This window comes from Hemiscyllium ocellatum, chromosome 6, assembly GCF_020745735.1.
Source record: "Hemiscyllium ocellatum isolate sHemOce1 chromosome 6, sHemOce1.pat.X.cur, whole genome shotgun sequence".
Lineage (NCBI taxonomy): Eukaryota > Metazoa > Chordata > Chondrichthyes > Orectolobiformes > Hemiscylliidae > Hemiscyllium > Hemiscyllium ocellatum.
This window is the reverse complement of record NC_083406.1, coordinates 103,502,069-103,528,974: the sequence shown is the minus strand read 5'-3', so window position 1 is coordinate 103,528,974 and position 26,906 is coordinate 103,502,069. Positions and strand designations below refer to the sequence as shown.

The 26,906-nt window shown below is 41.8% G+C and overlaps 1 protein-coding gene across 1 annotated transcript in view; it reads right to left on the bottom strand.

The window, feature by feature from the left end:
• mgat4a (alpha-1,3-mannosyl-glycoprotein 4-beta-N-acetylglucosaminyltransferase A) overlaps positions 1-26,906 on the bottom strand; it is a 270,750-nt gene that overhangs the window by 96,762 nt on the left and 147,082 nt on the right. Inside the window, exons 3-6 of the mRNA XM_060826225.1 lie at positions 23,670-23,810; positions 7,944-8,077; positions 1,470-1,516; positions 616-729 (exon numbers count right to left, since the gene is read on the bottom strand). Of these exons, the coding sequence (XP_060682208.1) occupies positions 616-729; positions 1,470-1,516; positions 7,944-8,077; positions 23,670-23,810 (436 nt within the window). The remainder of the gene's footprint in view (positions 1-615; positions 730-1,469; positions 1,517-7,943; positions 8,078-23,669; positions 23,811-26,906) is intronic.

The window sequence follows — 26,906 nt, the reverse complement described above, 5'->3', positions numbered from 1 at the left end:
ATCACCACTGGTTTCAGCTGCTAGGTCAGCTATTTGAAGGGGAAGTCTCTCCAAGGGATAGTCACAGGCTGCAGCTGTGACCTTCCAATGGCTATGGCTCCAGTTAGAGGGGAAGGGTTGAGGGTAGAAGACCTCATAGGTCTCCCTGAAGCTCAACTGCTGGAAAACGATCTCCAGGGATCTTCCAGACTTCGCCCTTGAAGGGCTATTTGGTGCTAGGGGGATCCTGGCAATCTTCCATCAACTCACACAATTAGGCTGGCTGCCCATTGCTGCTATTGTTATCCAACGTTTCTTCCAGGTCCAGGTCGATAAACATTAAATCAAAGGCAACGTCATTGTGGCTACTTGGGACTTGTCGATGTTTTGACAGATGAGGATATAGTACAAGGGGTTAATTCTAGCTGTGTACTATGTTAATGGGAGGCTAACATCACAGAAAATGATGCAAGGTCACATGGTCTTGCTTTCTCTTGCAGCCTTCTGGCAAGATGAAGCTACAATAAGATTTCTCTTAAATAAAGGGGATGGTTTCCTTAGTTCAGCTGACTCTGTAAATATGCTGAAGACCAAGAACATTCTCATATATCGCCCATATTTCATAGCAGGGCTTACCTGACACGTTCTTTTGAATCTCCAAAGGTTTCCCTCAGGCTTGTCAAGTCTGGGTAGTAAGTGATAGGAGGTGATATGACTTCTATTAACCCTGAATTGATTTCTATGGAAAATCTGTTGACAAACCAAAACAATGTTTCTATAGAATTAAGACACTTGTGCAAAGATTATTTATAGTTCAGTGCTTCAGACTAAAAAGATAAATCGAATTCAAGCTGATTTGGAAACAATACACCCAACACAGAGGAGTCACAGAAATTTAAAGATAAACTTATTTGCCTAAACCAAATCTTCTTAATCTCTATGTTCCCAAACAGGAACACATTGACTGTGATTTAAATGCTGAGCCGGTGCTCAACATTAAAAGAAAATCTAAAATGTTCACATTTCGTTAAGTACTGCTATAAATAAACAAATTGAACTTACTACCACCAGATGATCATTTTAGCAAACATGTTGCATATGACAAGTTTTATGACAAAGTTATTTAAACAAGGCCATAGCCTTTTTGTTGGTCATTTCACATGATTTGTGCTTAGGATTTCCTCTCTTCCATTCCAAAGAATCATGTATCAGAAAACACAATCAACTGAATTTAAACATTGCACATTAAAGCAATTGTCAAAATAAAATTTATCTTTGATATTCACTGCATGTTCAACTGACACCTTTCAGGGTCCATTTTTATTAACAGACAAAACAGTGTTTTCATAACAATGGAAGCAAACAGGGGATAAATATTCAGAAACGCATCAGTTAAATAATTTAGCCACTCTCTGTAGCATATTCAGGCATAACTGATTATGAGCTGAAATGCAATTTTATGATACTGCTTCAAATCTAATTTAACTTACTCTTTCTCTAGGCTTTCCAGGACACTATGAACGTGATTGAGATCAGTCTGTTGGGGAAAAAAAAAAGCAAAAGCTATTGTGATGGCAACTTATAAATTTGTAAGATATACCTGTTGCTTCTTTTCTTCACTGCCTTGTGGTTTTCATTTTCAAGCTCGCTATACTGAAGGAAGGTAACTTGTTCCCCTCAGACAACCACTTCTACAACTGTGCAAGAATAAAAAAACCCAGCATGGTACACTGACACTGGTCTATTGTTTAAAGGAAACAGCATATTTGTTGTGAACCAAGTGTTGATCACTGCATAATCCCAAAATAAATTGAGATATAAGTGAAGCAAAGAATGACAAACTGCACATTACAAAAATGTAGTATTCTTCCAGATACAGGACTGAGATAGTTTTAAAAACTGTTTCATTCATCTAAAAGGATAAGAGCAATCATAAAAATATAACACTTGCACACCAAATCTCAAATGGCATTTGGAGTGCCTGGCAGCAAGTACACTTCAAATACAATTCCTTGGTACGCTACAGGAGAGAATCAGAACAAGGACATCTTCAATTTAAGAAGGTGTTTTATAGAAAATTTATGCAATGGTAGAAAACTTCCATCCCATTGTAATTGACAGCAACAAGCTGCAAAATTCATTCTTACTACAATTCTCTTTTTATCACTTTATAAACTAATGGCAGAAATCACTTTCCTGTCTGATATAAAGATCACCCTGTGTTGCAGATGTAGCAGCGGCCAGTAACTGCTTTAAATATATCTTAGCACAGTGTATGAAATATACTCAGCGGCTGTCTGAAAGCTGCAAAAATTGCTGGTTTCAAACAGCATTAATAAACTGCTTGAGGCCTTATTCGTATGGTTCATGAAGTCTATCTGAATTCCTGAACAGAATTACAGTTCTCATGCCTTGTACTTCTCGGCTGTCTATTCCAAAAGCTTCTCATTCATGCTAACTGCCTTCTCTCCCTTTACAATTAGCATTCTGAACATTCTTGCCAACTAGCTATCTCCACCGGTTTCCTGTATATTGTCATCCTTTTTCAAACGGTAGACTTTGATCTGCCAGAGCCTTACTGTTCATCTTTTCTTCAGCCTGGCATTGTCACCGATCTCCACAGCTTCCAGCTGTTTCTCCTATTCCTTCCTTGCTTCTTGTTATTCACCCATTTTCTCAGTCTCTCTTTGTAATTCCATCAATAAACCTATTATATTTATCATACCTTGCCTTTCCTAAAATTTCCTGTACTGTAAGAGCTGCTGCAAACCCTTCCAGGTGGTTAAATGTCACAACAGAGATACAGCAAATCTCCAGGGAGAGGATCAACTTCAGTCCATTGGTCTGTTGGAAGAGCTGAGCAGGAAATGATGTGTACTGCTATGCAACAGAGCAGTTTGAACATGAAAAAAAGTGTACCTAGGGATAGGGAGAGAATAACATGGAAAAGGAAACGTGGCTAGTGTCCTGTCATCTCAAAGTCAGGACTAGCAGGCTGAACTGGAGATATAGCACATTTCTCAATTAAGTTGGTTGCTAAGGGGCGATTAGAACTGTTTGAAACACTCAGTGGATTTAATTAGTGCCAAGTTAGGCTGCGAGCGAACAGATTTGGGCAGTAACCATAAATAGGTTCAGCAGTAAAGTTGGATTGTATGGAAACGGTGAGAGATTCTGTTTAGCTTCATTTTAAACCTCTAGTAAAATACAAAGCAGGACACAGAGTCGTAGAGTCATAGAGATGCTCAGCATGGAAACAGACCTTTTGGTCCAATGCCGACCAGATATCCCAAGCCAATCTAGACCCACCTGCCAGCACCTGGCCTATAGCCCTCAAAACCCTTCCTATTCATATACCCATCCAAATGCCTCTTAAATGTTGCAAATGTACCAGCCTCCACCACTTCCTCTGGCAACTCATTTCATACACGTACCACCCTCTGCATGAAAAAGTTATCCTGTTTTATATCTTTCCCCTCTCACCCTAAACCTATGCTCCCTAGTTCTGGACTCCCCGAACCCAGGGAAAGACTTTGTCTATTTACCCTATCCATGCCCCTCATAACTTTGTAAACCTCTATAAGGTCATCTCTCAGCTCCAGGGAAAACAGCCCCAGCCTGTTCAGCTTCTCCCTATAGCTCAAATCCTCCAACCCTGGCAACATCCTTGAAAGGGTTCAGAAAAGATTTACAAGTTTCACAACATCTTTCTGATAGGAAGGAGGCCAGAACTGCATGCAATATTCCAACAGTGGCCTAACCAATGTCCTGGGCATTTTTGCATTGCATTGACTTTGTATGTGTGAGCAGTAGTCTAGACTACAGGATTCCTCCAGAGAATTTAAACGGAATTCATTAAAGTGGGGAGGGAGCAAAGAAATTCTCCAGCACCAAGAAAATTCCAGTATTAGGAATTACGAGGAAGAACTGAGGAAGTGTAGACCAATAAAACTAGAATGTAATTCCATTCTTTGATGTGTAGACAGGAAAAGATGCAAATCTGGGCATGAAAACTAGCAGGTTGACTAAGGAGAGCTCAGTTGATGAACTGATGACGTGAAGAGATGCAGAGGGATAAAGGTGAAGCAAAACCGGTTGTCATTATAACCCACATTGGAGCTAACATCATTGGTGGGGCCTCACTATAATTTCAGGAAGCTTCGAAGAAAGTACAGAGGAGGACTGCTTTAAACAGGTTTAAAATACTTTCAGTACTACCTAATTAAATATATTATCTTTTTAAACAGCCAAATTAGATGGTAACTGTTAAAGGTTTGCAGAACTTACAGAAGAGGGGAAATATTAAGATGGTAGAATTTGAATTCTTCCAAATTTCTCTTTCTTCTTACCTGTATGTCTGGGGCAACTCAGAACCAACAGTCTGAAAGATAATGAAGCACAAAACCCATTCCTTTACAGACCAACTGATGTAAACCATCTTAGAATCCCTACTGTGTCGAAACAGGCCATTCGACCCACTAAATCCACACCGACTCTCCAAAGACCATCCCACTCAGACCCACTCTATTCCCGCATTTTCCTCATGGCTAACCCACCCAGCCTGCACATCCCTGGACATTATAGGCAATGTAGCATGACCAATCCACCTAACCTACACACCTTTGGACTGTGGGAAGAAACTGGAGCACATGTGGGGGAGAATGTGGAAACTCCACACAGATAGTCAGTTGAGGGTAGAATCGAACCTGAGTCACTGGCAGCGTGAGGCAGCAATGCTAACCACTGAGCCACTGTGCTGCCCCCTTGATAATGTTGACATGGCTCCCAGGATGTGTAGCCAACTCTCAGTAAATAGGATGTGTGTTTATTTCATTTAAGAATTCTAAAACACGGCCGGGACAAGTCAGGAACATTTGACGAATAGATATGTATACTGCATAAAGTGGAAACAAAAACACAGAACTGGTTTTATTGAGAGTCATAGAGATGTACAGCACGGAAACAGACTTTTCTGTCCAACTTGTCCATGCTGACAAGATATCCTAAATTAATCTAGTCTTATTTGCCAGCAATTGCACATATCCCCTTAAACCCTTCCTATTCATACACCCAACCAGATGCCTTTTAAATGTTGTAATTGTGCCAGCCTCCACCACTTTCTCTGACAGCCCATTCCACACACGCATTACCCTCTGCATGAAAACGTTGCCCCTGAGGTCCCTTTTAATGTTTCCCCTCTCACCCTAAACCTATGCACTCTAGTTCTGGACCCCCCACCCCAGGGAAAAAACTTTGTCTATCTGTTTACCCTATCCAAGCCCCTCATGATTTTATAAACCTCTATGAGGTCACCCCCTCAGCCTCTGAGGCTCTAGGGAAAACAGCCCCAGCATATTCAACCTCTCCCTATAACTCAAACCCTTCAACCCTGGCAATGTCCTTGTAAATCTTTTCTGAACCTATTCAAATTTCACAACATCCTTCTGATAGGAGGAAGACCAGAATTGCACACAATATTCCAAAAGTGGCCTAACCAATTTCCTGTACAGCCACAACATGACCTCCCAATTCCTATACTCAATGCTCTGACCAATTAAGGAAAGTATACTAAACACTTTCGTCACTATCCTTTAAACATGCATCTCCACTTTCAAGGAACTATGAACCTACAGTCAGAGGTCTCTTTGTTCAGCAACACTCCCCAGGACCTTTAAACACAATTAAGTGTATAAGTTCTGCCCTGATTTGCTTTTCCAAAATGCAGCACCTCACAGTTATCTAAATTAAACTCCATCTGCCACTCCTTGGCCCATTCACCCACGTGGTTGAGGTCCCGTCATACTCTGAGGTAACCTACTTCAATGTCCAATACACCACCAACTTTGGTGTCATCTGCAAACTTACTAACTATACCTCCCGTGTTCACATCCAAATCATTTATATAAATGACGAAAAGCAATGGACCCAGCAGCGATCTTTGTGGCACACCACTGGTCCGAGCCTCCAACCTAAAAGGCAACACTCCACCGCCATCCTCTGTCTTCTACCTTAGAGCCAGCTCTCACTCCAAACAGTTAGTTATCCCTATATTCCACATAATCTTACTTTGTTAACGAGTCTACCATGCGGAATCTTGGAGAATGTCTTACTGAAGTACATATAGATCATATCTACTGCTTGCCTCCATCAATCCTCTTTGTTACTTCTTCAAAAAACTCAATCAAATTTGTGAGACATGATTTCCCATACAAAAAGCCACATTAACTATCCCTAATCAGTCATTGTCTTTCTAAATACATGTACATTGTGTCCCTCAGGATTCCCTCCAACAACTTGCCCACCACTGACATCTGGCTCACTGGTCTATAGTCCCCTGGCATGTCCTTACCACCTTTCTTAAATAGTGGCAGCACGTTAACTGACCTCCAGTCTTCTGGCACCTCATCTATGACTATTGATGACACTAATCTCTCAGCAAGGGACCCAGCAATCACTTCCCTAGCTTCCCACAGAGTTCTAGGGTACACCTAATCAGGTCCTGGGGATTGATTGACCTTTCTGCATTTTAAGACATTCAGCATTTCCTCCTCTGTATGGACATTTTTCAAAATGTTGCCATCTATTTCCCCACATCCTATATCTTCCATGTTCTTCTCCACAGTAAACACTGATGCAAAATAATTGTTTGGTATCTCCTCCATCTCTTGCAGTTCCACACATAGGCTGCCTTGCTGATCTTTGAGGGGCTCTATTCTCTCCCTAGTTACCGTTTTGTCCTTAATATATTTCTAAAATCCTTTTGAATTCTCCTTAACCCTATTTGCTTCAGCTAAATCATGCCCCCTTTTTGCCCTCCTGATTTCCCTCTCAAGGAAACTCCTACTGCCTTTATACTCTTCTAAGGATTCACTCAATCTCTGCTGTTTATACCTGACATATGCTTCCTTCTTTTTCTTGACCAAAACCTCAATTTCCCTAGTCATCCAGCATTCCAGACCCCTACCTGCTTTGCCTTTCCCCTAACAGGAATATACTGTCTCTGGATTTGCATTATCTCATTTTTAGAGGCTTCCCATTTTCCAGCTGTCCCTTTTATCTGTGAACATCCACAACTTTTGAAAGCTCTTGCCTAACATCATCAAAATTGGCCTCCTTCCAATTTAGAACTTCAACTTTTAGATCCAGTCTTTCCTTTTCCATCACTATTTTAAATCTAATAGAATTATGGTCGCTGGCCCCAAAGTGCTCCCCCACTGACAACTCAGTCTCCTGCCTCTTATTTCCCAAGAGTGGTTCAAGCTTTGCACCTTCTCTAGTAGGTACATTCACATACTGAATCAGAAAATTTTCTTATACATGCTTAACAAATTCCTCTCCATCTAAACCTTTAACACTATGGCAGTCCCAGTCTATGTTTGGAAAGTTCAAATCCCCAACCATAACCACCCTATTATTCTTACAGATAACGGAGATGTCCTTACAAATTTGTTTTTCAATTTCCACTGACTATTAGGGGGTTTATCCTTCCCATAGGATACAAATGGCAGGGAGAGGGTAGTGTTTTCGATAAGGGATAATGTTATCGCTGTACTTAGGGAGAATATTCCCGGGAATATGATCAGTGAAGTCATTTAGGTCAAACTGAAAAAGAAGAAAGGGATGATCACGGTATTGGCATTGTATGATAGACCGCATTTCTCCCCCCCTCCTCACCACTTCAAATTGTCAGCAGGAAATTGAGAAACAAATGTGTAAGGAGGTAAGGAGATCACAGTTATCGGTAGGAATAATAGGGTGGTTTTGGGAAGGGATTTTAACTTTCCAAACATACACTGGGACTACCATGGTGTCAAGGGTTTATATGGAGAGGAAAACATTTCAGTGGTATCTATCATGAAGAAACACAAATGGAAACATTCACATACATAAGAAACTTCATTAAAACACATCAAATGTATTGGTGGGCCAAATGTAAAAATTAATCAAACACACAATTTTCTTACCTCTCCTACGAACACCACGATAACGCAATCTAGTTTCTCTTCAGGAGACAGCTTATCTATTAATGAGTGAAGTGTTTCTGCAAGATAGGACTTAACTTTTCTCTTCACGGTTGGAATCCCCAAAACTAAGGACACTAGAACAAAAGAATTGACACAATTAAACAAAAATGGTCCCCCAAAGTTAAACCACATTGCAAAAGAAAATTTAATGCAGGGAGAATGAAAAATACAACGTTGAAACAGAGAGTAAAGTTGGGTTTTCACTGCAAATCCTGCCAAGAATTTTACTTGTGTAATGCCCTTAGCTTTCCTTCACTATAACAAGGAAATTAATAGAAGGTTAAAGGTAATTAGCATAAATACTCAATCAAAAGAAAATGACTGCCAGAGTAATGATTTGCAATAAATATGGCTAAGTACTTTAAGCAAAATGTTACTGGGTGTTGGGTGGGGTTATAGGCATAATCTATTTTAACAATTCGCAGTTGCTTAATAATAGCCTAAAATACAGTGACAATGCAGCATCTACTAATGTCTAACCTCTCACATTTGCAATAGCCCAGCCCAACCCAGTCAAGAGATCATAGTAGTGTGACAATAGTCACTGAACACAAACTTGTAGCACTGTTCTAACACGATAACACTCAGAGCCAGTCAAGCAAATCAAGTTGTGGCTGTGGAATATAAAGTGTCCCACTTCTAACCTTGAAATATTTACTGTTACCAGCTTATTGTTGCAGAATCTTCGACTGTTGTAGTATGGAAACAAGCCATTCAAATCTGTGGCAATGTTTTTCCTCTTGTGTCACCTTGTCATGACCTGCTATTCTGCTTGTTCCCAGCCATCTGTAGTGTGCTCCTCCTTTCAGAATTCCTCTGCTACAGTCCATGGCAGCTTAAGTCTGCATGTTGTTCAGATCCTGTCTGTGGGCCAGCAAGTGTTATGTAACTGTGTTTCTGATTATGAAAAAAACCTGGGACATTTCCCTTTTGCTTACAGCAGCAGCATTACCCCACGATGAATATTTTGAGGTGTAAGCACCGAGCAAAAATTTAAATGAATCAGTTACTGATGCCATAGTTAAGGAGAAGACAGAAGCTGGGTGATCAGTGCAAAATGATCATCCCCAAAGCTGCTCCATCACCTACATGGTTCTAGTCAGCTTTGCAATACAATACCTGCCACTTTTATGTTGTCATCAGCAACACTGGGGAAGACTGAAATCTGTTGTACCTTGTGTCTTCTATTGAATGGCAACAGTGGCCAATTCAATACTCATTTCTCCTGTTTCTGCTGCTCTGCAACAGAGATAAATATGCCTACACAGTGCATTTAACGGAAATGTTTTTCGTTAATTTGTAAAATGCAGTTGCTGCTGGCAAGGCCAGGATTTGTTGCATGTACCTAATTGTGTAGCCTTGAATCACAGTCCACATGGTGCATCAACTGAGTTATTAGGGAGGGAATTAGTGTGTTGACCTAGTGATTGTGAAGGATATAGTCCTAAGTCAGGATAGTACGTGACCTGGAGGATAACTTGCAGGTTACACTTCTGTGCATTTGCTGCTTTCGTTACTTTATGTGGTTATGAGTCAGGGGAAGTGGTGTCAAGATGGTTTCGGGAGCTGCTGTAATTCAACTTGCAGATGGTACACTTTGCTATAAATGTGTGCTATAAGTGGACGAGTGAATTTTTAAGAGAGTGGATGTGGTTTGTCTGGATAGTTTCTTGCGTGTTACTGAAGTTGCACTCTTCCAGGTAAGAGGGGAGTATTTGACAAAACAATTGACTTATACCTTTTAGGTGGTCAGTAAGTTCTGGAGAGAAGGAAGGGAGGTGAGTTACTCACTCCAGAATTCTTAGCCACAGTACTTATATGGTCAAGATTCTGGTCAACAGTAACTCCCAGGATGTTGGCGCTGGGTGATCCAGAGTCTGAATCACTAAGAGAACTGGTTACATTCTCTCTTGTTGGAGACAGTTATTGCCTGATATTTATGTGACACCAATTTCTCTAGTCACTTATCAGCCCAAGTCTGAATGAAATTGAGTTCTTGCTGCAAGCAGGTTTGGACGGTATTGGAAGAGTTCTGAATGTTGTGAACACTGTTCAATCATCACTCTACTTTTGATTTTCAGAATTAAAGGAAGATCCTTAACAAAAGGGTTTGTGGACAGTTAGGCCTAAAACATTATCTTGAGAAACTCCTGCAGAGATACTCTGTAGTTAAGATGACTGATCTCCAACAACCATAACTATCCTCGCTTGTGCTAACTATGACTCCAAACAATTTTCCCTGATTTTCACTAACCCCAGTTTTGCTCCCAGCATTTGATGATCATCAAAAACAGACTGATAGGCAGTAATTGACTGCATTGGATTCGTTCGGCTCTTTGTGGACAGGACATACCTGGCAATTCTCCACATAGTTTTGGTTTAGTGCCAATATTGTCTCTGAGCAGGGATAGCTTGGTTAAAGAGGGCAGCTAGTTCTGGGCCACAAGTCTTCATGCTATGGGAATGTTGTCAGCATCGTTTGTCGGAGTCAGTGCTGGGAAGCTGTTTGGTGCTGCCACATGGAGGGAATTTGAAAATTGCCATCTGAGATACTGAGCACAACAGGAGTATGCAAGGATGAATGTTGGCACTTCTTGTTGAATATGTATGGAAACACAGTAGCCTTTATTTTTATAAATCTCTAGCCGGCCAGCTCCTTCATTCTTAGAGACGGGGATGTTTGTGGAGCCTCCTCCCCCAGTGAGTTAACTGTCCACTGCCATTCATAATTGGACATGGCAGGCGAACGCAGCTTTGATTTGATCGATTGGTTGTGATCTCAGAGCTCACAATGTACCACCTGAAAAAGTCTGGTCTACTCCTACATGAAATGGTGAATTGTTGCTTCTGTATGTGAGACAGTGCAGCACTTACACAAGTCAATCCTCATTATGTGGCAAGATGCTAACTTATCACAGAGCAAGTTTCAGGAGAGCAGTTTTTCTGACACCATCTACAGCTAGAAGCTATGTTGATAGGTTAGTACTCCTCTGTAAAAGATTCTAGACTGTGAAGACAATGGGATCCAACTTCATTCATCACCTGAAACCATCTGATACTCAGAGATACCCAAAGACTGTCCTATTTTGGTTCTCAGACCTTACCTGAATGTGGTAACTGGCAGCCAACAATCAATGCATATTTTAGCTGGTATGGATACACAGTAGAGTGAAAGGGATTGATTAGCTCAGTTGGATGGATAATGATGCCAAGTGATACCAATAAAGTGGGTTCAATTCCCAAAAGGGCTGAGATTACCATGAAGGACTCTCTTCTCAACCTCTCCCCTCACCTGAAGCGTAGTAACCCTCAGGTTAAGGAAACACCACTAGCCCTCTAGTCCAGTAAAACTATGGCAACTTTAGAGTGCAGAGGTAGAAGGGGTGAGCCTGGGGGTGGGATGCAGTCCCCGTTTTGACACAGAACCTGGAGATATGTACTTGCTTCTACTTGCTCCACATTAAGCCTTATTTCAGCTGACCCGCTGGCTTCTTAGTGCAAGCACCCTCTCCTTTTTAACTAATTCTGCAAGGTGGCCTACCAATAGGCCTGAGAGAAATGAGGTCTACGCACATTTAGGAGGCTGGAGAAAGAGCCGACTGAATTTAATATGCTGAAGTTAGGCCCCATTGTTTTCAGTTAGTAGGGATCTAGGTAACGATACCACACAGAAACAGATAAGTAAAAAGACTATCATAGTTTTGGACAAGTGCCCGTTACATTGTTAGATTGAAGCTGTTTGTTTTAAATCTCCCTGAACAGACTCCAAACGAGCATTATCATTTTAGACACTGCAAGAAAATTGTTGCTTTCAAGCTGTGTTAATAGGAATCAGCATGCTAACTGGGCACCGGAAGGTCTTTCGAGCACAGTGGCTCAAAGATGTGACACAGAATCAAAGAATTTTTTTACTATATAATCGTAACTTTTTTTTTGTTTACAGGCCCCAATTACTTATCCTGTTTTTGGTTGTCTGGAGAAAGTAAAAACAAAGGGCAAAATCACTATTCTGAGATTCAGTGATGTTTGGAACTGTCCATGGCCTCTACCTTTCATTTATGTTAATTTCCACTAATTAAGTATCCCCTGATGGTTTAGTGCTTTCAACCTCCTTCACACATCAACTTGGAGCAGGTTCATTTTGATCTGCAAGGTTAGCCATGCCAGCACCACACTATGCTCAGTGTAAGGCGAGCTGAAAATGTGTTGCTGGAAAAGCGCAGCAGGTCAGGCAGCATCCAAGGAGCTGGAGGATCGATGTTTCGGGCATGAGCCCTTCTTCAAGAATGAGGAGAGTGTGCCAAGCAGGCTAAGATAAAAGGTAGGGAGGAGGGACTTGGGGGAGGGGCGTTGGAAATGGGATAGGTGGAAGGAGGTCAAGGTGAGGGTGATAGGCCGGAGTGGGGGTGGGGGCGGAGAGGTCAGGAAGAAGATTGCAGGTTAGGAAGGTGGTGCTGAGTTTGAGGATTGGGACTGAGACAAGGTGGGGGGAGGGGAAATGAGGAATCTGAGTTCATCCCTTGTGGTTGGAGGGTTCCTAGGCGGAAGATGAGGCACTCTTCCTCCAGCCGTCGTGTTGTTATGGTCTGGCGATGGAGGAGTCCAAGGACCTGCATGTCCTTGGTGGAGTGGGAGGGTGAATTGAAGTGTTGAGCCACAGGGTGGTTGGGTTGGTTGGTCCAGGTATCCCAGAGGTGTTCTCTGAAACGTTCTGCAATATAGAGGAGGCTACATCGGTGCAGTGGATGCAGTAAATGATGTGTGTGGAGGTGCAGGTGAATTTGTGGCGGATATGGAAGGATCCCTTGGGTCCTTGGAGGGAAGTAAGGGGGGAGGTGTGGGCGCAAGTTTTGCATTTCTTGTGGTTGCAGGAGAAGGTTCTGGGAGTGGAGGTTGGGTTGGTGGGTGGTGTGGACCTGACGAGGGAGTCACGGAGGGAGTGGTCTTTTCGGAACGCTGATAGGGGAGGGGAGGGAAATATATCCCTGGTGGTGGGGTCCGTTTGGAGCTAGCGGAAATGACGACGGATAATATGATGTATATGGAGGTAGGTGGGGTGGTAAGTGAGGACCAGTGGGGTTCTGTCCCAGTGGCGATTGAAGGGGCGGGGCTCAAGGGCGGAGGAACGGGAAGTGGAGGAGATGCGGTGGAGAGCATCATCGATCACGTCTGGGGGAAATTGCGGTTTTTGAAGAAGGAGGCCATCTGGGTTGTTCGGTATTGGAACTGGTCCTCCTTGGAGCAGATGCAGCGCAAACGAAGGAATTGGGAATATGGGATGGCGTTTTTACAGGGGGCAGGGTGGGAGGTGGTGTAGTCTAGATAGCTGTGGGAGTCAATTGGTTTATAGTAAATGTCTGTGTTGATTCGGTTGCCCGAGATAGAAATCGAGAGGTCTAGGAAGGGGAGGGAGGAGTCTGAGACGGTCCAGGTAAATTTGAAGTCAGGGTGGAAGGTGTGGTAAAGTGGATGAACTGTTCAACCTCAATGTAAAGTGAGTCAGACAGTGGGTATAAACTGGTGCCCTGCCACTCTGAGATTGGTGATGGTGTTGGGGGAGGGAAGGCATTTAACTAGGCAGAGGAACAGCAGGTAGGGGCCCTAATTAATTCTGCAGTAGGAAGATCCTTGGACTGCCTTACTACCCCGTTGCCAATGAGGGGCGTTATGTGGACAAATAATAATTTAAGTTTACCTCACCATGCGGTGATTATGACATGCAAATGCAGTAAGGAGGAGTTGTTTGTTCCAAGGCTTTCATTGTCTAACTGAAGAGAAGGTGAGGGAGTCATGCTCCCCCTATCCCCTCCACCCTCCCTGCCCTTGCTACTGAACTTTGTTGCCCCCATGCCTCCTACCCTGTATCACCCACCACCATCACCACGCAGGTAAAGAGTTGCAGATCTCTGATTTGTCAGCACTACTCCATTTTCACCCAAAGGGTCCTTGATCCAATAGCTGTCCAGCTAATTGCCTGAGTGGCAGAAGATGGGCAGGACTTTATAAGAGGTAATGCAGAGGTCTTACTGACTCTTCAGCCAGCCCCCTGTGACCTCCACATGATTCCAACCTAATGTTTTTTTTTGTAGCTCCAATTCACCTTCAGAAACCTCCCTCGATCTAATCAGAGTGTCAGTTCCCACTTGGTTCCACAATTAAACACCCTACCTTGAAGTGACCATCTCAAATTCTAACCTACTACAGTTTATTCAATATTTTAATTAAATGAAAATTCGTTTAAAAGTCAAAGGCCCCGGGTTAAAAATATACAAAAAACAGAGCCTATATTGAATAGTGAATACATTTTCCTTTCTTGCACCCTCTCCACAGCTTCCATGTTCTTCCTTTCATGTGGTGACTGAAATTTCACTCAATAATCCAAACGTGGCCTGACTAAAGTCTTATACAGCTGCCAACGTGACTTGCCAACTTTTATACTCAATGCCCTGATTGATGAAGGCTGTACAACTTTTGAGCCATCTTATCCAATTGTGGTTCAAGATGACAAGCCCAAAATTGCACCTCAAAAATGACTAGAACTTTGAGCAACTCTACTGCCACTCAGTAAAACTGGATGCATGTTTAATTTTTTTGGTCTTTTATAATACCTATAGCTCTAGGTTTTTCAAGATATCCAGCCCCTCCTCCTCCTCAATATCAACGTGCTCTTGAGTATCCCTACCTAATCTTGCCATCATCCATGTCCTTCTCCTTGGTGAATACCAATGTGAAATACTCATTAAAAATCTTATACCCTTCCTCTGGCTTCAGACATAAATTCTCTCCTTTGTCCTTGAGTGAACCTATTCTTTTTCCTTGCTCCTAATACACATATAAAATGCTTTGGGATACTACTTGCTAAGAATGTGTCACAGCCCCTTTCAGCCTTCCTGACTCCTTGTTTTAAGTTTCTTTTCTGCTCCTTAAGGACCTTGTCTGATTTCACTCTGCCAAACCTTATATGCGCTTCCTTTGCCTTTTTCATTAAACTTGCAATATTTCTTGTCATACAAGGTTCCCAAATCTTGCCATCCTTGACTTTTATCCTCACAGCAACATGCTGGTCCTCAATTCTGATTGACTGGCCTTTAAAAGATTCCCATATGTCACATGTGGATTTAATCTCAAACAGTCATCCCCTATCTAATTTCTCCAGTTCCTGCCTGATACTGTTGTAATTAGTCTTCCCCAAATCTAACTTGCACCTGAGGACCATTCTTATTCTTATCCATAACTATCTTAAAACTTATTAACACTGATCTTAAAATTATGAACACTGTTTCCAAAATGCTCCCCCAACTGAAATTTTGATTACTTTTTCATTCATGTGTTATGAAGATATGGGTGTACCTTTAAAAGAGTTAAAAGCAGCAGAACTACTGGACACAGCACCAAGTGTTCTCAATAAGGCAATAATGTATGTAACACTAGGTTGAACAACTCAATTAGTTCATTGCCTGGAGACAAAAATAAATTTGAATTTGGCCAATCAGTTTAAATTATACATCAAAAAAATACCAATTTACAATCAAGTTCGAATTGAGTATATTGACAATCTTAAAAGCAAATGACACAATCCAATGTTCTGGTGTACAAGGCCAGGGAAAAATTGAACAGTTGAGAGGAGAACAGCCAAGTCTAACATGTACCTGACTGCTTGAAAAAACATCGCTGATAAAAGTACCTTTTCAATCAGTAACCGGTGATGCAGAAATTCCTAGCAAGGAGAAAAAAATGACACAGGAAGATCCGAAGTCAAGAATCTACAGTTGCCTGGTTTTGAGATAAGTGTTGTTTTGTGAATCTTAATTGGGAGTTTTATTGGACTAATATTGAGGGAAAGGTACAGATAGGTTAGACAAAGAAATTGTAAATAGTGGTTAGTTAATTATTCTCTGTTCTACTTAGAGCCATAGGGACATAGAGATGCACAGCATGGAAACTGACCCTTCGGCCCAACCTGTCCATGCCGACCAGATAGCCCAAGCCAATCTACTCCCACCTGCCAGCACCTGGCCCATATCCCTCTGAACCCTTCCTATTCATGTACCCATCCAAATGCCTTTTAAATGTTGCAATTGTACAGCCTCCACCACTTCCTCTGGCAGCTCATTCCATACACATACCACTCTGTGTGAAAAAGTTGCCCCTTAGGTCCCTTTTATATCTTTCCCCTTTCACCCCAAACCTATGCCCTCTAGTTCTGGACTCTCCGACCCCAGGGAAAAGACTTTGTCTATTTATCCTATCCATGCACCTCAGAATTTTGTAAACCTCTATAAGGTTACCCCTCAGCCTCCGACCCTCCAGGGAAAACAGCCTCTCCCTGTAGCTCAGATCCTCCAACCCTGGCAACATCCTTGTAAATCTTTTCTGAACCTTTTCAAGTTTTTCACAACATCCTTCTGATAGGAAGGATTTGAAGAAATTTTATTTTAAGTAGTCCTTGGCCACTCGAATTATTACAGATTACTGCACAGGATAAATCTTTTCTGTGCTGCTGGTTTTAAATTAAGCAGGATGTTTACTCCATGTTGTAAGATATGGGATGAGGGCATCACTGGCTGGATCAGCATTTACTGTTCATCCTTAATTGCCCAAAGGACAGTTAGGAGTCAACCACATTGCTGTGGGTATTGAGTCACACACAGGCTTGACCTAAAGGGCATTAATGAACCAGATGGTTTTCCCTGGACAATGGTTTCATGGTCATCATTGAACTTGTATTTTCAGATTATTCTGCAATTCAAATTCCACCGTTTGCCATGGTGGGATTCAAACCCAGGTCCCCAGAACATCAGAGCTGAAAATGTGTTGCTGGAAAAGCACAGCAGGTCAGGCAGCATCCAAGGAGCAGGAGATTCGACGTTTCGGTCATAAGCCCTTCTTCAGGATGCCCGAAACGTCGAATCTCCTGTTCCTTGGATGCTGCCTGACCTGCTGCGCTTTTCCAGCAACACATTTTCAGCTCTGATCTCCAGCATCTGCAGACCTCACTTTCTCCCCAGAACATCAGCTGAGTTTCTGGATTAATAGTTTTGCAATAATACCACTAGGCCACTGTCTATTCCTACCTGACCAGGCTCATTCCCCAATACAAGATCTATCTGGCCCCTTCCCTCATTGGACTTTCTACATATTGTTTCAAGGAAGTTGGCTGCTGAAAGCCACTTTTCTGTCCTCACTGAAACACAGGCCTCAACATTGAAGCTCTGCCTTTCCAACAGCTGCCAACCTGCTGGGTCCCTGAGATTGTTGGTGGACATCGAGACCTCAGGAAATCCTGTCGGGTCTCAAGGGGCGGGAGACATGGAGGAGGAGGGTTGGAGGTGGTTTTCAGTAAAGACCCCATTCATACCTGATTGGCACCACAGTTAGGTAGCTGGAGGTCCTCACAACCATCCACCCCTTCCATCCCCGCACCCCCGCCACCCCCCCTCCCTCAGTCCCAGCCATGAAATCAACCACTTTTCCCATCTATTGGGGAGGCAAGTAATCAGACCAGTGATGAGCTGAAGCTCTTAAGTAATCAACCACTTAAGGGGCCCTAATTGCTGGTCCTGACTAGGCTTTATTAGCCCCTGAGTGTCCCTTGAGTTGATTTCTGGTGTCTATCAGTACCCTCGAGGTTTTCAGGGAGAGGTGGGCACCGCGGAGCATGGAGTGCTTTATTTCCCCCTCCAACTCTATTTTGATTTAATCCCTGCCCTCCCTTTCACTTTTTTGACCACCCAGCATTGCCCTTTGACAAGAAGGACATTGTTTGTCATTGGCCACTCGGGAGTTTTCCTTCTGCCATGAATAAAGATTTATGGACTTGTTGTTCTTCACTGTGTCCTACACCTACACACACACAAAAAGAAAAAATAGAGTTTATTGGCCAGCAGGTAATTGCTGAGGTGTCCAGAAGAGGGAGCATTTCTTTCACAGTCCAACATCCCCATTATATTTCCTTCTTGTCATTTCCTTCACCAACTCCACAGAAAGGAAAGTGCACCCATCATATTTTTCTCTCACTCTCAGCAAATAATTGCAGTTAATCTCTTTCTATTCCTATCGTTGGTGTGGTTAAATAAAACTCATGTGAATTTACATGGAATTATGAAAAGATTGATTTCCAAAACGCCTCAGCGTACACTTTCCCTCATGAAGGCATGGACCAGTTCGCTGAATTGGCTAATTGGTTCGCTTGTAATTCAGAATAATGGCTACAGCCCAGGCTCCGTTCCTGTTCTGACTGGGGAAGGTTTGGGAGCTGCCTCCTTGCCCTGTTCATGCGAGTGGAAAGCAATGACACTAACTAACTACAAAAAGAAGTCAGGATGTGCTATCAGCAACTGATGAGCTGAGCATGTGCCTGCAGGCAGAGTGCTCAAGAATGGAATAATGAAGGTATCGTGCATTGTCAACTATCAACAGGAATAAATAATACTGCAGTACAGAATAGGTCAGGAAATAGCTGTAAGTAATACCCAAATGTGTGCACAGAGATGTAGCCAATAACGATGGCCAAATAACTACAGCATTTTTCTAAATTAGGGAGGAATAATGGGCTTCAGCCATCACCATAGCTGTGGGATCATTTAATGAGTTCTGTTCTGCTGTGTACAGCAGTGATATTGACTACTTTGTAAATTAGATTAGATTAGATTCTCTACAGTGTGGAAACAGGCCCTTCAGCCCAACAAGTCCATACTGCCCCTCCGAAGAGAAACCCACCCAAACCCATTCCCCTACCCTGACTAATGCACCTAACACTATGGGCAATTTAGCATGGCCAATTCACCTAATCTGCACATCTTTGGACTGTGGGAGGAAACCAGAGAAAACCCACGCAGACATGGGGAGAATATGCAAACTCCACACAGACAGTTGCCCAAGGCGGGAATTGAACCCGGGTCCCTGGCGCTATGAGGCAGTAGCGCTAACCACTGAGCCACTGTGCCGCCCAGGAGGCAGTGCAGGGAAGGGAAATCATAAGATCATAAGATGTAGAAGCAAAATAGGCCATTCAGCCAATCGAGTTTACTCCGCTATTCAATGAGATCATGGCCGATTCAATAATCCTCAACTCCACTTTCCTGCCTTTTCCTCATGCCACTTTGTTCCTGTCCTGATATAAAACCAGTTTTCTCAGCATTGAATATACTTAAAAACATAGCCTCTACAGCCCACTGTGGGAAAGGATTCCACAGATTCACTAACCTCAGAAGAAATCTTATATGGACAACCAATTACTCTGAGATAATGCTCTATGATCCTCGACTCTTCCACAAGGGGAGACAACCTTTCCATAGCAACCCTATCAATTCCCTTCAAATTCTTGTTTGTTTCAATCAGGTTACCTCTCTGCAAGTAAAGAGACCAACACATGTACATAATACTCCAGGTGTGGTCCCACCAACGCCTTATATAATCATAACAATATTTCTTTTCTTTTATAATAGATGCCAGGATTACTTTTGCCTTACTTATATGCTGCACCCATTTTCTATGATTCATGCACAGAATCTGCACTGCACTTTTAATTTCCTTCCCATTTAAATAATAATTTGCCTTTTTATGTTTCCTGTCAAACTGGATAACCTTGCACATATCCACATTAAACTCCATCTGCCAGATTCTGGCCCATTCTCAGAACCTAGCAACATCCATCTGTAAACTCTCTCTCCTCATTCCTGTTCAACTAAACCATAAGGACCATAAGAAATAGGAGCAGGAACAGGCCTCGATTCTGCTCCTATTTGATAGGATCATGGCTGATCTGACATTCCTCACCTCCACTTTCCTGCCCTCTCCCCATAGATGTTGACTCCCCTACTGATCAAGAATCTGTCTCAGTCTTAAATACAAACAGGGACTCTGCTCTGACAGCTCTCTGTGACAGAAGAGTTTCAAAGATACTCAACCATATTAGAGAGGAAATTCCTCCTCACCTCAGTCTTAAATTGGTGTCCCTTTATTTTGAGACTAAACCCTCTGGTCCAAGGTTTTCCACGAGAGGAAAAGGTGAACTCAGCATTTACCATGTCAAGCCCCTTAAGAACCCTGTCTGTTTCGATGTGATCACCTCTCATTTGTCTAAACTCCAGTGAGTAGAGTCCCAACCTGTTTAACCTTTGTTCATAAGACAATCCTCCCATCTGAGGAAGATCCCATTTGCTTTTCTTATTGTCTGTTGAACTTGAATGTGATTGTTTTGGTATTTATGCATGAGGGCCCCAAATCTTTTTGTGCTGAAGCTTTCTGCAATCTTTCTCCCATTAAATAACTTTCAGATGCTCTATTCATGCTGTCTGAGTGCACGTTATACCCCAATTGCCAACTTACTTAACTTTTCTGTATCTCTCTGCAGATTCTTCTAATCATCCCCATGACCCATTTTCATGCCATTCACAAACTTGGTACATTCACTTTCCACATCCAAGTTATGAATATATAATTGTACATAATTATGGCCTCATCATTGATCCCTGTGGCACTCCGCCACTTATATGTTGCCAGCCTGAAAATATCCATTTATCCCGGTGTTGTAATATATTTGAATTACCATCAATAGGTTCCCCTTTATCGATCTTGCTTTCCTTAATAAACATGCTAACGTGTCACCACATAAGGAGCATTTCAACAAACCTATAAGGGTCACTCCTAGTCTCTGTGCTGGGTGGGTGGGCTACACCCACTTCCTTCCTAACTGCAGTCCTACATCAAGTAGACTGCAGTGGTACAAGACAACAGCTCCTTCCCAAGGGTACTGAGGGATGGGCAATAAAGTCTGAATTTTTTATGTGATATGGGCACCCATCTAATACCCAGCTTTTGTTGCCCATCCCCATTTTCCTGCAAAGCAAATGACTCATTAAGGAAAAAATTTACAAGGGTATTTAAAGAAGGAGGTAGATTGTTGAAATATCAGGGAATTAAGATTGGAGGGCTTGAATTAGAGGAAAGAGGCTGAGTAGGCTGGGGCTATTTTCCCTGGAACGTGGAAGGTTAAGGTGACCTTATAGAGGCTTATAAGATCATGAGGGGCATGGATAGGGTAAATAGACAAGGTAATTTCCCCAAGGTAGAAGTAGAAGGCATAAGTTTAAGGGGAGAGGGAAAAGATTTAAAAGGGACCTAAGGGGAACTTTTTCATACAGAGAGTGGTGAGTGTATAGAATAAGTTGTTAGAGGAAATAGTGAAGGCTGGTACAATTACAACATCTAAAAGGCATCTGAATGGGTATATGAATAGGAAGGGGTTAGAGGGATATGGGCCAAATGCTGGTAAATGGGACTAGATTAATTTTTAGGATGTCTAGTTGGCATGGACAAGTTACACTGAAAAGTCTATTTCCATACTGTTTCCATCTCGATGACGATCTGTAGGTCTAGAGTCACTCAGTGGCCATACCAGGCAAAGAAAACAGATTTCCCTCCCGAAAAGAACAATAATGAATCATGATGTGGAGGAGCCGGTGGTGGACTGGGGTGGACAAAGTTAAATATCACACAACACCAGGTTATAGTCCAACAGGTTTATTTGTAAGCACTAGCTTTCGGAGTGCTGCCCCACAACACCTGATGAAGGAACAGCACTCCGAAAGCTAGTGCTTCCAAATAAACCTGCTGGACTATAACCTGTGTGATTTTTAACTTAACAGTGAATCAGATGAGTCTTTACAAAACCAATGATAGTATCATGGCCACTATCACTGAGATTAGCTTTCAATTCTCGATGTATTGTGGCTACCATTTACAAGCTGCACTGAATCACCAAGGCTGCTTTAACAGCACCTTCCTGCAAATGCATTGGAACACCATCACCTGCAAGGCTCCCTGCAAATCATACACTATCCCCACTTGGATCTATGATCTTTTCATTACCGCCATGAGGCCAGACCCAGGAACTTCCATCCTAACAGCATTGTAAGGTGGCCCTTCACCATAAGGATTGCAGTTGTTCAAGAAGGCAGCTCACCGCTACCTTCTCTAAAGTGATTAGAATTGAGCCTAAAAGTTGCCCTAGCCAGTGGTGATGTCTATATCCCATGAACAAACAAAGTGAAATGCATTAATTCAATTTACATTGCATTGGCTGCCATTTGAACACATATCACCAGAGCATTGGCCTACCCTGTGGACTAATGATATTACCACTATGCAATTGCTTACTCTTGATACATATGTGCTGTGTCCCACTTGGGGGAAAGGGTGTATAAAGGACAGATGTCTGTCAGCACCTGGTCCTGGAGGGAATTAATGAATACAGAATTTGTCCATTTTATTCTCTCTAACAGGGGTGGAAGTGGCTGGCTGGTAAATATCATATTCCAGCATTTTAAAATTTCTTTCATACTCTTGCCACTTTCCATTTTGGAACATTTTTGCACCCTCCAATGATTTAGTTTATCTCAAATGTAATTGTCAATGCTCTTGTTTTACTCCATTATTATTATCTCACTGATAAGTTTCTTCTTTATTATCAACAGTTAATTCTCTCTTACACACACACACTCTCTCTCTCTCTCTCTCTCTCTATAATTGAAATAATCCAGCAAAGATGTGGTCAACAGCCAGAGGGGTATCTATCTATCTACATGTAGAGGCACCACAGGAAATTCATCCTTGAGATCTGGCTGCAAGATTATAAGCACTCATGCCAGGCTTTCAATGAAGAAATGTTGCACAAATTGTTTCTTGGTAGTACAAAACTGGAATATTGCTGAAAAAATGCATATGCTGTTAAAGCCTTTTTGTTTTCCATTCCTCAGAAAAAATTCAGAAGAATACCAAATCTCAAAGGGAACAACTCTTCTCAGAGTAAAAAAAAAGGTTGTCTCCCTCAAGATATGGTATTCTTGTCATTGTGTGCTGATGAATGCAAGATAAAAAGCTTTGAATAAAAATCGAAAGAACTGCGAATGCTGTAAACCAGAAACAAAAACAGAAATTGCTGGAAAAGCTCAGCAGGTCTGGCACCTACTGTGGAGAGAAATCAGAGCTGAAATTTCAGCTCTGATCTCTCCTGAGTAGCTGCCAGATCTGCTGAGCTTTTCCAGCAATTTCTCTATTTTTTTATTTCTGAAAAGCTTTGACTGCCCGTTTTCCAGAAATACAAGGGACAATTCAACAAATTTGTTGGCCAATTAAAAGATTCATGATGAAATGTACTTGCTGGATCATAAACAATTTCCATAGTAGCGTAATATGACCAGCTGATAATTAATCCAACTCTTGAACAATAGTGTTACGTTGTTAATTTTAGAATACACATCCATGGATCATAATCCTTGGTTAATCTGACTGGCATAAAGACTGCTAAAATGACAGATTAAGTTAACCAAATAAAGTGGAATGTTTTAGCAACAGATTAATCACATTGCTAAGGTCTTTATTTAAGATGAAGAGGTAATGGGTATTAATTGTCACAGCACATATAAATAGAGAGATGTGTGTCTAATGAGAGATATAAACAGAGGAAGGCAATAAGTTCTCTCCACAAATACAAATAGGAGTGTCTTGATTTCAATCTCACCAATGGACGAGAATTTATTAATGGAATGACCATCATGTGACAGCACAATACAAATACCTTAAAATTTAATCCAAATCCACTAAAGTATTTTTATTCCCGCCTAGATTTTCATGCAAGGAGAAAGGCTAGTTCTGGCAACTTACCACCAGTTCTGCCACTTCCAACCTGCACAGCAGGCTGTAGGCTCTCCTCAGTGTTCAGTAAGTGGGGCATGTGATGGTAGATATTTGGCACTTTTAGGGCATTCTTGTTGGTCAAATCTTTCAACAGCTTTTTGGCATCATCTGAAAATGCAGTAAGACTGATAAGCATGCTCAGGCATCTAATTAGCATCACCGTGTCTCGGTCTACAGATGTATTTAGTAAATAAAAACAGTGGTTAAACAACCGCGATCCATTTGATTAAATCTAAGATCCACAACTACAAAAGACGAAGATAAAAACAACCCACATATCCCAAGCCAAAATGTATCATAAATTATTGATCACACTAAACCCTTTCATCTCAGTCAATGGTACCAGCAATTTAAGAGGATGGATTGCAGCCATTTTCAATGGAGGTTACAAAATTCAACATTTCTTTCTGAACCATGCTTTTGGAGAAAATAATGATACAGAGTGAGAGCAACAAAGATGTGCGCAGATGTACTTCATCTGTAGCTTGCAGCCCATACCATTTAGCTCATAAGAACAAATGAATATAAGAAATTAAAGTAGGAGTAGGCTATTTGGCCCCTCCACTCTACCCCACCATTCAATAACATCATGGCTGACCTGCCTCAGGCTGTGACCCCTCTTTCATGTATGGCTCTTAATTCCCTGATATTTCAAAAATCTACCTCCTTCTTTAAATACTCTCAGTGATCCAGCCTCCACAACTCTGTGGGAGAGAATTCCAGACATTCACTGTCCTCTAAGGAGAAAAAAAAAATGCCCTCATCTCAGATTTAAACAAGTGACCCCTTAATCTGTAACTATGTCTTAGTTCAAGACTACCCCACTGATGGTAACACCTTCTCAACATGTCCCCGACAAGCCCCCTTTAGAACCTTGTACATTGCAAACGATCACACTTTCATCATCTAAATTTTAATAAGAAAAAGGATTGGCCTGTTTAGCCATTCTTTGGAAATTAAATCCTTCAGGAATCAACAAGTGAATCTCTTTGGAACTACCTTCAATGCCAGTGTAATTTTTTTTTTAAAACCATGGTTGTACAGAATATTTCAGATGTGGTCTGACTAGCACCTTGTTTAGTTTTAGGAAGACCTCCTCACTGTCATACAGTACTCCAGCTGCAGCCTCCCCATCACCTGTATAGACTTTGATCCCCTGCAAGCTGAACTGACTATTTCTTTCAGCATGAGTTTAAAATGGGTTAAGCTATGACTGAATTAAATTCTTGTGCCATTGGAGGTTCTTTGCACTCTGAGCTTCTTAAACCATTAAGGTAGGGCAGTGAAACTTTATTATTGGTATGAGAGCTTCTGAACATGCAGCCATTTTCAACAAAAGGTACACAACAACCTAGGTCTCTTTCAGGGACACATAGGAAGAAGCAATTATTGACTGTACATTATTGCCTAGGATAAGGAAAGTGAAAGTGCTATCACTGAGTTTGTGGATGACACAAGGATGGATAGGAGGCTGGGTGGTGGGCTCGATAATGGCCAGTCTGCAGGAGAGAGAATGTTGCGTTGAATGAGTGGGCAGGGGCTCGGTGGATTGGAGTATTTTCTGAGAGAATGAGGTGGCAGGAAGAATAGAGGAGCTGAATGTTATTTAAATGGAGAAAGACTGCAAGTAGTTGGAGCACAGAGGGATTTGTGAGTCCTCATGCATGTGTCACAAAAAGATAATATCCACATTCAGCAGCCAGTTGAGGGGGCGGAGGGGTAAGGGATAGCTCGAACTTTTTTTCAGAGGGAATGGATCATGAGAGTGGGGAAATCTTCCCAAAACTCTCCAACGCACTGTTCAGACCACAGCTGGAATATGGCGAACAGTTCTGGTCCCTTTATCTAGGTAAAGATATACTGGCATTAGAAAAGGTTCATTCGGTTGATCCTAGGCATGAGAGAGATTGGGTAGGCTGGGCCTGTCTCTGTGGAATATAGAAGAATGAAAGGCAATCTGATTGAGGCACATAGGACTCTCACAGAGTTTGACAGGATAGGTGTGGAAAGTTGTGGAGTGCCCAGACCCGGAGGTACATCCTCACAGTAAAGATGAGGAAGAGGATGAATTTTTTTCTTCTTAATCTGTAGAATTCTTTACTGAAGAGGGTAGGACATTAAAATAATCCAGGCTGAGATAAACAGATTTTTAATCAGAAAGGGAATGAAGGGATGTGGGAAAGGGCAGAAAAGTAGAGTTGAGAATCAATAAATCAGCTAACTCGATGGGCCAAATAGCCTGCTTCTGTTCTTATATCTTATGATCTTGAAAGATTTGACATCTTTGCCTCCTGAAGTAAATCATTATTTGGACAAGACAGAATTGGGAAGATTATACCATCAGCTGAACTATCTTCAAAAGGTACCCTACCTTAGATGTGAGATTGTTTTTTTACTTTAGTCTGAGCCTAATTCCATCAACTTGCATTGGATGATTCAATGGATAAAGACTAAAACTATAACTGTACAAGAAACTAAACGTGCCTTCCCAAAGTCTCCAAATGGTCAGCTTATAACAAATGTTCAAAAATAACCTCTTTCTTGTGGTAAGAATTTCAGATTCAACTTTATACTCATTGTCGTAGTCTTCGCATAATCTGTATAATAATATAATTAAGAGGAAAAATTCAAAAGGATTTAAACTCCATTAACAATTATAATATGAGCTATACTAAACATCCACTAGAATGCCAATCATCCAGGCAAAAATTGGCTGACTGCTTGTCATTGAACTCTGTATTCTAGTCATGACATGTAACACTTGATCTGGTCATTTCCTCTGCCCTGCATTCTTCTTTCCAGCTCTACCGTTTTTTTGCTCTTTTCCTTCCAAAGATACCCAGGTGCTTTAAGATTTTGAGTGTCCAAAGAACATGTAAAATCTTCTTCCTCATTACTCAAGACCTAATTCTCCATGCCTTAAGATACAAAACAAAAACTGAAATCAATACCAAAGGAAGGAATGGATGCAAAAAAAATGTCAAGGCTGTGGGGTCACTGGCCATCCACCATAGCAACAGAGAAATTGGAGCAAGAGTAGGCCATTTGGCCCTTTGAGCCTGCTCACCATTCATTGTGTTCATGGCTGATCATCCAGCTGAGTATTCTGTTTCCGCCTTCTCCCCATAATCTTTGGTGTCTTTAACCTCAAGTACTACATCTTACTCCTTCTTGAAAATATTCAACATATTGGCCTCAACCACC